The 12277-nt window shown below is 45.9% G+C and overlaps 1 protein-coding gene across 8 annotated transcripts in view; it reads right to left on the reverse strand.

The window, feature by feature from the left end:
• The window catches only part of LOC140390359 (formin-like protein 2), a 378101-nt gene that overhangs the window by 6773 nt on the left and 359051 nt on the right, over positions 1-12277 (reverse strand). For 2 of the 8 annotated variants that reach the window (XM_072475506.1, XM_072475483.1), the window contains 2 exons: positions 9310-9433; positions 4344-4437 (listed from right to left, as the gene is read on the reverse strand). In XM_072475506.1, the coding sequence (XP_072331607.1) occupies positions 4349-4437; positions 9310-9433 (213 nt within the window). In that variant the 3' untranslated portion in view covers positions 4344-4348. Of the gene's footprint in view, positions 1-4343; positions 4438-5458; positions 5584-9309; positions 9434-12277 lie in introns of all 8 variants that reach the window. The other 6 variants (XM_072475465.1, XM_072475497.1, XM_072475478.1 and 3 more) reach the window with 4 other exon arrangements.

The raw sequence follows: 12277 nt of genomic DNA on the forward strand, positions 1-12277 counted from the left end.
TTAAATCTAGTTACTGCACTTGACTGGCATCCACTCCAATAATGTTTTTCGTTATTCGTTCATGGAATATAGGTGTCGCTGGCTATGCCCGCATTTATTGTCCATCCCTAATTGCTTTTGAGAACATGATGGTGAGCCGCCTTCTTGAACCACTGCAGTACTTATGTAGGTACACCCATAATGCTGTGAGGGAGGGAGTTCCAGGATTTTGACTGAATGACAGTGAAGGAATGGCAATATATTTCCAAGTCAGGATGGTGATTGACTTGGGGGGGGGAAGCTTGAAGGTCCAATGCATCTGCTGCCCTTGTCCTTCTAGGTGATGGAGATCACTGGCTTGGAAGGTGCTGTCAAAGGAGCCTTCATGTGTTGCTGCTGTGCGTCTTTAGATGGTACACATTGCTGCTACTGTGAGTCAGTGGTGGAGGGAGTGAATGTTTAAGGTGTAGATGGGGTGCTAATAAAGCAGGTTGCTTTCTCCTGGATGGTGTCTAGCTTCTTGATGTTGCTGAATCTGCATTCATCCACGCAAGTGGAGAATATAGAATATTTTATTCATCATGGGCTGGATTCATAATTCAAAATCGCGTTTTGTGCGGTGGGGGAGGGGAAGAATCCAATTTCACGCCGAAATCAGGCTCGGTGCTGGTCCAGCGATTCTCCGGGACCCAAGAATCGGCGTGTTCGCGGAGTACTCCGTGCAGCTGAGAGCCCATTGCCAGAGGCCCGCCCAGCGATCCTCCACTCCCGACCAGCTGAGTTCCCGACGGTGTGGTTCTAACCACCTATCGGCAGTCGGGAAGCTCGCGTGGCGGCTGCAGACTCGGTCTGCGGCCGCCCTGGTGGGGGGGGGGGGGAATCGGACACGGGATGGGGGGGGGGCAGATTGGCGTGGTCGGATCTTCGGGTGCACATCCGAATGGGGGGGGGGGTCTACATTCTTCATCTGCCTCCGCGGTCCGAGTCCGCTATGGCGCTCAGCGGGGCTGCTGCAGGTCGCCGCCGTGCGCATGCGCGGACTCAAAACCGGAAGTGCGGGGGCCGTATCCGCAGCTAAAGCTGTGTGAATCACTCTGGGTCCCTGCTAGCCCCATGCAGGGAAGTGAATCGGCTCATGTTTTCTGCAGGAATGTTCGGAGTGAAACGCCAGCTTTTTTACGCTGGTTTAGGGACATAGTCCCATTTTGGGAGAATCCAGCCCGATATTCCTGGCTTGTGCCTTGTAAATGGTGGACAAGTTTTGGGCAGTCAGAAAGTGAATTTCCTGCCACAGAATACCCAGTCACTGACCTGTGCTTGTAGCCAGTATTTATATGGCTAATCCAGTTCAGTTTCTGGTCGATGGTAACCTCCAGGATGTTGATTGTGGGGGATTCAGTGATGGTAATGCCATTAAATGTCACGGGGCGATGATTAGATTCTCTCTTGTTGGAGATGGTCATTGCCTGGCACTTGTGTGGCACAAATGTTACTTGTCTGCTTAAGCTTGAATATTGTCCAGGTCTTGCTACATATGCCATGGACTGCTTCTATATCTGAATAGTGCTGAACATTGTGCATCCATCAGCACACATCCCACCTTTGTCCTTAAGATGGAGGGAAGGTCATTGACAAAGTGGCTGAAGTTGGTTGGGCCTAGGACACTACTTGAGAAACTCCAGCGCCAATGACCAGTCCATGCTACAGAGCATTGCATACATGTCTTGTGATATCACATATGACTTTCCATACCGTTGTCCACTCTCTCAAAGGAGAGGCTCATGCATTCAAAGCCCTGAGTCATGGTAGCACTTAAGAGTTGAATGGACTCCTCCATTCTCAGCTGATGACCCACACTGTCTCAGGGGACTCTGGACAATGTGGGAACACATCTGTTGCTGCTGGTTGACCTTCCCTGTGATTCCTAAGGCCCTGCATCTGCACCTAGCTGAGCAGAGTTGTGTCTGTCCACCTTCCAAGGGAGACTGCCCACAGCTGCATTTGCCCCTCTCACCTCCTTCTGCACAGTTGCGATCTGCTCATTGTCCAGTGTGACCATATCTAATTGTGTGCAAACACCCACCACAATGACTGGATCTGAGCTGGGGGAAAGTGTGCTCATCAGATGTGACAGTGCTTCTGAGACCTCCCAATGCAGCTGAGTTTTTGACAAGGTGTTGGAAAGGAAGGGGTGCTCTCCACCCTCTTCTTTTAAGAATTACAATATATTTTCTCCCTCTCCACCGGCAGTGCCCATCTTGCCTTTCCCGACTTCCCACACTGGCAATCTGCATGGCTTCCTCCTCTATGGCAGTCATGATATGCACTGCTCCTCCTGTCTGCACCCTTTCTCTGACATTATGTCCCCCTTTTCTCCTGCAAGAACAAAAGAGAGGGAGGAGAGAGAGAAAATGCATTGCTGAGTTCTGGCCAATGCAAGCTGCTCATATACATAAGAAGCTGCATGTATCTGTGATGGCAGGTCCTCAACAGTGCTGTGTCTGAACTTTGTGGAGGGGTTAGTAAGTACCCCGGACTCACATTTCTCCCATGTCCAGGAGTAGAACTGTACCTTCATGGTCCTCAGCTTCTTTGCCTGTTGGAAGTTGAATACCCAGAGGCCTACCATGAGTTTTGGGGATTGCACTCCCTTGCCAGACTGAACAAGCTCATTTAACTATTTGCTGCACTGGATCCAGTTGCTCCCCACCACACTTAAACTGCTGATGGTTTCAATAGGCTCAATCTATACCCGTTTTGTCTGGGTGGATGCCCTTCTCCTGCTACCCTCCAGATAAAGGGCCTCCCTCCTGCCTCACACTGCCTCAAGAAGGACCTTGAAATCGGAGTCGAAGAAGCGAGGGGCAGCCCAGCCCTCAGTGCCAGGCCTCTTGCTTTCTTAGTCCATCACAGGTGCATCCATTCCTTTGGTCAAACAGCAATTACTGTAATGGTTACTGTGGTGTGTTTAATGTGGCCTGCACTTGGATGACTGCCCATTTGCCCCCCAGTCAAACCTCCGGTTGCCTCCATAACACTTTAAGGACTATAACTGTTTCCCCACTATCCCCATAAGTGGTGGAATCAAGACCCAGCATCGGTTTCTTGATCCAGGAAGAAAGATCAAGCCCTCTGCTGTACAGAGTTCCAGGATATAACTCATTGTAAAATCCTCATCAAATTGCATATGACTAGGGTGGCACAGTGGCATTGCTGCCTCACGGCACCGAGGACCCGGGTTCAATCCCGGCCCCAGGTCACTGTCCGTGTGGAGGTTGCATATTCTCCCAGTGTCTGCCTGGGTCTCACCCCAACAACCCAAAGATGTGCCTGGTAGGTGGATTGGCCACACTAAATTGCCCCTTAATTGGAGAAAACAAAGATTGGATGTTACGTTTCACTATCAAGAATCGTTAAGTTAACAAATACGCCATTTTTAAAATTAAACTCTCAGGAATGAAGGGAAGAAATCCTGCTAAGTGGTTGTGGCTGAGAAGCAGTATATGGCGAGGCAAGCTTTTCAATATCTTAAAGGATCTAGATTGGAGGCGATTTACCCATGTCTTGTATAATCATTGAACATTTCTTTCAATTTCTGATTCAAATTGCCCAATCACAATCAATCACAAGAAGTAAATTTCCACAGGACCATACAGATGATCACGTTGAGTGTGAGTAACATCCTGCATGGATTCTCCTGCTGGTCTACTGTAACTGGCAGAAACCGCCCCCCCCAAAAAAGCAAAAAATGGTTGGGTAATTTCTCCACCTCGGTATCTTCCTCAGTGGCGCGCCGTCGCTGGCAGCGAGATTTTCTATTCCTGCTGCCGACCAATGGGATTTCTCATTGTAACCATTCCACGCTGCCAGGAAACCCGCTGGAGGGGGTGCGCTGCCGGTGGAACGGAGAATCACTCCGGCGGAGAATTCACCTCAGTGTTTGCACCATTCTTCTGGAATTTCCTCTCGCATTAGGGGAGACGAGTAGGAGAGCTAGCACAGAATGCGACTACTAAGCGAGATGCAGCCACGAACATTACTCGAGATTGTATTGAAAAAAAAATCGAATTCTTAAATTATGAACTTTCTCCAGTGATGACAAATTGAGAGGCCTGTATATAGCACACTGGGCAAAATCACTGGCTTTTACAGCAGACCAAGGCATGCCAGCAGCAAGGTTCAATTCCAGTACCAGCCTCCCCGAACAGGCGCCGGAATGTGGCAACTAGGGGCTTTTCACAGTAACTTCATTCGAAGCCGACTTGTGACAATAAGCGATTTTCATTTCATTTTCTGCTTTATCATATGGATATTTTACACGTGTCTGCCATTGTATAGCTGTAGCAAGAAAAAGCAATGCTTGCCAGCTCTATGCGTCCTCCACCACCGCTGTGCAAGAAACATTCCTTACCCTCGAGGGACAATTTGGAAATTTAGTGATATTATTCTTCTTTAGAGCTAAACAGAAAAAACACAAAGGATGGTTAAATTTTTAAAGAGAGAGAGAAGTGGAATCAATAACTCTCATTCTAGTGCTCCAAATTTCCAGTGCAGGTTAGCCATTGCAGCAGAAGAGTCACCAAAGGAGAGGTTAGAACAGGTTTGACAGCTGTTGCAGAGACTGCAGAAGCAGAATAGAGAAGGCAGAGTCCACGTTCACAATTCAGTTCGTTGAAACAAATTCACAAGCTGCTTTGAAGATTTGACTTCAACAAGACAGGACATGACTGCAATTGAGTTAAACACAAATCATCAGAACTTCCAAGTTGGTAAAAAAATAGTAACACTACAGAGTTTCATTAATTGATCATAGTTGGTAAGATTAGCAAAATTGGTCTTTTAATGACAAATTGGTTAGAATAGAATAAATTTGAGGTGCACATGCTGTGTTAGATGAAATGTTTTAGTGATCATGTTTAGCTTTGATTCTTGACCAGAAGTCATTCAATGCAATCATTTTTGGTTGAATTCATTCATTGTGCAAATGAGTGTTAACATATAAGCCAGAGAGCTACAGCACACACTGGGAAATTACCATAGCTTAGGTCATGCACATGTTGAAAATGACTCAGAGTCAGAGTAGCCTGAAAGCAAGCAAGCAAAGATGCCCCAAAATACAAATACTTTCCAGTTCATGCATTAGTTTGACGGCAAAATCCAAAAAATAATACTTCCAGCAGGGCAATTACACCAATTCCATTCAGAGCATCAAATTAAAATGACCAGCTACAGTAAGAATGAATAGCACAAGCATGGTGTAGCAATGAAGGTAGTGTATAAGAACAGCCAATATAACAATACCAAACCAATGCATTTGCAACAGTCAGAATGCACAATAAAGTCCTCAGTGACTTTAAAGCATGCAACTGTAATGGAAAATGAGCATAAAACAATTCCCAAAAAGTAACACCCTTTCTCATTCTTTGAGGTATTTCACATGGCCAGAAAAAAAGTAGGTATTTTATTTTAAAAAGGCAACCTTTAAGAGCTTCAGTTGTTAAAATGTAATATTTTAGTAATGGGAATCTTCAGAGGAAGCTGATTCACAGAAGAACCGAGAGCCACGTTTGGCTGTTCGGGCTGTAAAGGGCACGGTCTTCAGCACTGCATGGAAGATAACAGCCAAACAAGACAAAGGGGAAACAGTAAGAAGCAAACAACTAGTGTACTAGTATATGGTTAGTCAATAATTAAGTTGAGGTACAGCTACTTTAAATAATTTAAAAATACAGATTTTGTTAAAAAGCATTATGAGAAACATCAATTGCTGGAGTCTGTAAACGTTTCACAATGACAAGGTACGTATTAGCACTTATTTTGAAGAGTTAATTGTCAAGCAAACATTACACTATTACATCATGCGTTTATTAAAACGAGCAGTTAAAGAACTTACAACAACAAATATCACTTGGTGTTAGGTTAAGACATTAATTACAATGAAGAATACAGTGAATGTTAAACATATATGGGATAATAACTTTTGACAATGATGGTATAGAACAGGCAATATCAGGCAAAATCAGATAGGATAATATGATAGGCAGCCTATCCAATATCATCCATTTTATTCTTTTGGCAAAAGTTAAAATAGTCCATTGCATTTAACTGCAATGTGTTCCTTAGAATCGACAGTGCAGAAGGAGGCCATCCGGCCCATTGAAACTGCACCGACCTTACAAAAGAGCACCCTGCTTTCGCCTACACCCCACCCTACCCTAGTAATCCCATAACCCCACCTAACCTGCACATGTTTGGACTGGGAGGAAACCGGAGCACCCAGAGGAAACCCACACAGACATGGGGAGAACGTGCAAACTCCACACAGACAGTTACCCAAGGCCGGAATCGAACCCAGGTCCTTGGCGCTGTGAGGCAGCAGTGCTAACAACTGTGCCACTGTGAAATAATGATTTAAAGACAAAGTTAATTTGGTAAACACCGCTCTTGCCCCTCCCCCCCATAGCCCGCCCGCTCCCTACATATGAATGGTTTAATTTTTCTAGTCGCGTGTTAGGGGAAACTTATACCTCACTGACACAGGCCAGTGAGCCCAATGTCAGTGGTAGGGAAATTATTGGAGAGGATTCTTCGAGACAGGATTTACCCCCATTTGGAAGGGAGTGGACGTGTTAGCGAGAGGCAGCATGCTTTTGTGAAGGGGCGGTTGTGTCTCACTAACTTGATTAAGTTTTTCGAGGAAGTGACGAAGATGATTGACAAAGGTAGGGCAGTGGATGTTCTCTACATTGATTTCAGTAAGGCCTTTGACAAGGTCCCTCATGGCAGACTGGTACAGAAGGTGAAGTCACATGGGATCAGAGGTGAGCTGGCAAGATGGATGCAGAGCTGATTTGGTCATAGAAGACAGAGGGTAGGAATGGAAGGATGCCTTTCTGAATGGAGGGCTGTGACTAGTGGTGTTCCGCAGGGATCAGTGCTGGGACCTTTGCTGTTTTGAGTATATATGAATGATTTGGAGGTAAATGTAACTGGTCTGATTGGTAAGTTTGCGGATGACACAAAGGTTGGTGGACTTGCAGATAGCGATGAGGACTGTCAGAGGATACAGCAGGATATAGATCTGTTGGATACTTGGGCGGAGAGATGGCAGATGGAGTTTAATCTGGACAAATGTGAAGTAATGCATTTTGGAAGGTCTAATACAGGTTGGAAATATACAGTAAATGGTAGAACCCTTAAGACAGGCAGAAGGATCTGGGTGTACAGGTCCAAGGTCACTGAAAGTGGCAACGCAGGTGGAGAAGCTAGTCAAGAAGGCATACTGCTTGCCTTCATCGGCCGGGGCACGGAGTATAAAAATTGGCACGTCATGCTGCAGCTGTATAGAACCTTAGGCCACACTTGCATATAGTGTTCAATTCTGATTGTCACACTACCAGAAGGCTGTGGAGGCTTTGGCGAGGGTACAGAAGAGGTTTACCAGGATGTTACCTGGTATGGAGGGCATTGGGCTGTGAGGAGAAGTTGGGTAAACTCGGTTTGTTCTTATTAGAACATCGGAGGTTGAGGGCCGACCTGATAGAAGTCTACAAAATTATGAGGGGAATGGACAGAGTGGATAGTCAGAAGCTTTTTCCCAGGGTGGAAGAGTCAATTACTAGGGGACACAGGTTTAAGGTGCGAGGGACCAGGTTTAGAGGAGATGTGCAAGGCGAGGCAAATTTTTTACACAGAAGGCAGTGGATGCCTGGAACTCGCTGCCAGAGGAGGTGGTGGAAGCAGGTACGACATTGACGTTTAAGGGGCTTCTTGACAAATACATGAATAGGATGGGAATAGAGGGATACGGATCGCGGGAGTATAAACGGTTTTAGGATAAACGGGCAGCATGGTCGGCGCAGGCTTGGAGGGCCGAAGGGCCTGCTCCTGTGCACACCTTTCTTTGTTCTTTGTTTGACACTTAGACAGCTGCTCCAATTGACAAGGACTGTGTCAAATTCCACATACTCTGTTAAAGGATTGAACTTGATGCTTGCATTTTCCGTAAAACCAAATCTGAATGTAATCAACAATTAGAGACAGGACAGGTGCAGACTGTGACGAAAAGCCAAAAACCCTTGAATTTATTTGTTCACCTCTATTAGGGGATAAAGCTTGTGATAAAAAATAATGATAACTTGAGTGGTTTTTGTGTTGAATCTACACTCCGCTGAATCTGTGATCTGACTGTATCACTGTGAGAATCTACAGGAATTAAATCACTGAAAGGAGTTGCCCCTGGACTTCTCGCCACGCATCTCTTAGCTGACAGATCAAGCAACATTGATGGAGGCTTAAGACCATAAGACATAGGAGCAGAATTAGGCAATTCGGCCCATCGAGTCTGCTCCGCGATTCAATCATGGCTGATATTTTCTCATCTCCATTCTCCTGCCTTCTCCCCATAACCCTGATCCTCTTATTAATCAAGAACCTACCTATCTCTGCCTTAAAGACACTCAGTGGCTTGGCCTCCACAGCCTTCTGTGGCAATGAGTTCCACAGATTCACCATCCTCTGGCTGATGAAATCCCTCCTCATCTCTGTTTCAAAGGATCGTCCCTTTAGTCTGAGATGGTGTCCTCTGGTTCTAGTTTTTCCTACAAGTGGAAACATCCTCTCCACGTCCACTCTATCCAGACCTCGCAGTATCTTGCAAGTTTCAATAAGATCCCCCCTCATCCTTCTAAACTCCAACGAGTACAGACCCAGAGTCCTCAAACATTCAGAGTCTTCAACTGCTCCTCATATGACAAGCTCTTCATTCCGGGGCTCATTCTCGTGAACCTTCTTTGGACTCTTTCCAAGGCCAGCACATTCAGGTTAGTTACTTCCTATTCTGGCTGCCATGTTGCAGGTCTGCTGTGTACTCTAATCTATCAGATACAGTCTCATCCATCATTCACCTATGCTGGTTTGGGCCACAAGGTGAAACACCACTTGAACACTTAAAATTATTTCCAAACAAATTTTCTTCAGCTCCCCCCACCCCCAGCAAGGGTATCTCCTGCTGACTAAACAAAAGGTGACACTGACCATCTTTTATGAGAATGCCAATGGCCTGGGTCATCCTGCCCTCCTGGATGAAATAGGATAGACAAATATTCATGAGGATTGAAAGGGAAGAAGAAGATGGAAGACGATAATGCCATTTATTACTATGGTTTCCTGAAGTCGAGATATTAGGTAGACTTAAAGCTGGAAAATTACATTACAGTGTTTCATATCACTGTGAATGAGTTTGCATTTCTTTGCACTGGAGCACTGAGAATGGTCAGAAGTTTACTGAAGCTTAGTGTCATCTTCCACGGCCAGTGTGTCTCTCCTTACCTGTAATGATATCCTCAATGGCACCATCTTTTCCTTCATACACCTGTCTGTGTTCTCTGACTTGTTTCCTCCTCAGCTCTGCAATTAGCTCCTGCTGCTGTCTCTTTGTTTTATGCGATGAGGACTACATGTAACAAAAGAGGAGCATTAAACACAAAATTGGCAGCACAAACTTTATGGCTAGATTTTCAGCTTGTGCATGGTTTGACCAGATTTGAGATGGTTAACATTCATTATTTGCAGAACATTGATCTGAAGTCTTTAAATTCTTTCAAAATTTGGACTTATTTTAACAACATTAAACACTCAGAATCATAGAATTGTTACAGCACTAAAGGAGACCATTTGGCTCATGTGCATGCTGTCTCTCCGTAGGAGCATTTTACTTCATAACACTCCCCCACACTCTTCCCATAACCTTGCACATTTTTCCTTTTCAGGTAACGGTCTAATTCTCTTTTGATTGCATCGATTGAACCTGCCTCCACCACTCTCTCAGGCAGTGCATACCAAACCCTAACCACTCACTGCACGAAAATTTATTTCCTCATGTCACCATTGCTTCTTTTGACAATTACCCTACATCTGTGCCGTCTTCTTCTCAATCCATCCACCAGTGGGAACATTTTATCCCTGTCTACTCTTTGCCGACCCCCATGATTTTGAATATCTCTAACAAATCTCCTCTCAGCGTTCTCTTCTCCAAGGAAAACACTCCCAACTTCTCCAAGCTTTGGAACTGAAATTACACATCCCTGGGGCCATGCTTGAATTGTTTCTGCACTCTCTCTTTCCTAAAATGTGGTGCCCAAACCTGGATGCAATACCCCATTTGAGGCCAAAGCAGTGTTCGACAGAAGTTTAACATAACTTGCTTTTATACTGTATGCCCCTATCAATAAAGCCATAGAATGCTCTTTGCTTTCTTAACTGCTGTCAATTGCATTGCCACCTCCAATGGTGCACATAGATTAGAGACACCTCCAAGGTACTATGCTATGAGAAAAGGAGGCGATTGAGACTAATTGGTAGCTCTTTCCAACAGCCACCATGATGTAAAGAGTAGCAATATGTGATCACATATAGTAGGCAATATACAATGTAGTCACAGTGCACAGAGTGGGGGATAGATATTGGCAGGGACAACAACAGGTGAAGTACTCTGTCTTGGATGGTGCGGACTTTCTTGAATATTGCTGCAGCTGTAGGGGTTGGGGGTGGGACAGAAGTGGGGGCGGGGGGGAAAGGAGAGGAATTGAGCTATCAGTCACAAAGTACTCAACCTCTGTCCAACTACAGTGTTGATTAGGCTAATCCTGTTAAATTATCTGACAATGTTGATCCCGTCTATGTAGACAGTGTGATATCCAGAGATGATGGTTCATTGAAGACCAGGGAAAGGAGGATGTGTTATCCTATGGTCATTCCCTGGCACATATATCACAGGAATGTTAGCTGTCATTTATTTGTCAGCCCAAAACTGGATGTTGTTTAAAAATTAACAGGTATGATTGCTGAGTGGTTATGTTGCTGGACTAGTAATCCAGAGGCCTGGACTAATGATCCAGAAACTTGTTAAAATCACACCACAGGACTTCCGGTGGCGGCTATGAAGGAGTAGGTCGCACATTTGGTGGCTCCCACTCGGGTCGGACCTTTGGACCTTTTCCCCCGATTTTTTACCAGACTTGATTTGGAAAATTGATGGTAGAACATGGAGAGGCGGACTAGAAGTGCTTGCAAAGGCAGAAACAGACGAACAGAGAAGGCTTGGGCTGAAGCTGCAGCAGGGGAAAGCATGGCGGATGACCGGAGTCCTGGCTTGTCGACCCAGTGGTCAACGGAGTAGCTGATGCAATTTATCCATGAGGGCTTTGCCAAGCAGAAATAGGAATGCTTGAACCCGATTAAAGAAAAATTGTGCGGCTGGAGCTCAGATTGGATGCCCAAGGTCGGGCAATTCAGAAAGTAGAGAAGGTGCTGGCTGGGCAGGAGGAACATCAAACTGCGGTGGAGTTGGAGGTGGGGATGCTGAGAGACCAGCAGTAAAGGCTCCTGGAGATGATAGAGGACCTAGAGAATAGGTCCCGCCGGCAGAACCTGAGAATCGTCGGTCTCCCGGAGGGGTCCGAAGGAGCGGACGCTGGGGCACACATAGAGGGCATGTTCGAGAAGTTGCTGGGGATGGGACGTTCTCCCGATCCTTGGAGGTGGACAGGGCTCTCAGAGCGCTCGTGAGGAAGTCGCGAGTGGGGAACCACCCTTGGGGGGCAATGGTGGTGAGATTCCACAGGTACTTGGACAAGGAGCGTATTTTACAGTGGGCCAGGCAGACACGGAGTTGTAAATGGGAGAACAGTATCCTGAGAATCTATCAGGACCTGAGTGCACAGGTGGCCAGGAGAAGAACGGGGTTCAATCAGATAAAGTCGACCCTTTTTAAGAAAAAGGTGAAGTTTGGACTGCTGTACCCGGCCCGTCTCTGGGTCATTTACGAGGAGCAGCATTTTTATTTTGAGTCGCCCGAGGAAGCGATGGACTTCGCAAAAAGGAAAGGACTGGTGGCGGACTGAGGACTTTGAACTTTGCTGCAACGTTCACGTTAAAAAAGTTTCTTGTTTTTCGGATGTTATTTGTAATGCCTTCTGTATTGATTTGGGACCAGTTGCAGAGCTGAGTGAGATCAAGTTTACATTTGCACTGATGGAGGTGTGTTTGTTAGATGCTGGATCTTCTGTTTGATCTTTTCTTTGTTTATCGTTTTTTTTATAGGGAAATTGTGTTGAGACTGTTCTTTTCGTTTGAGTATGTGTGTATGAGCGGGGGGAGGGAACAATAGGTGGGAGAATGTCTGGCGCCATGGGCGGGGGTTACCAAGCTAGCTGGGCGGGCTAGCTCACAGAAGCGCAGTGGGGGGTGAGCATATGTTATGCTTGTCGAAGGGGTCGGTTTACATTGTGCTGTTACT

The sequence above is a fragment of the Scyliorhinus torazame genome, chromosome 2, assembly GCF_047496885.1.
Source record: "Scyliorhinus torazame isolate Kashiwa2021f chromosome 2, sScyTor2.1, whole genome shotgun sequence".
Classification (NCBI taxonomy): domain Eukaryota; kingdom Metazoa; phylum Chordata; class Chondrichthyes; order Carcharhiniformes; family Scyliorhinidae; genus Scyliorhinus; species Scyliorhinus torazame.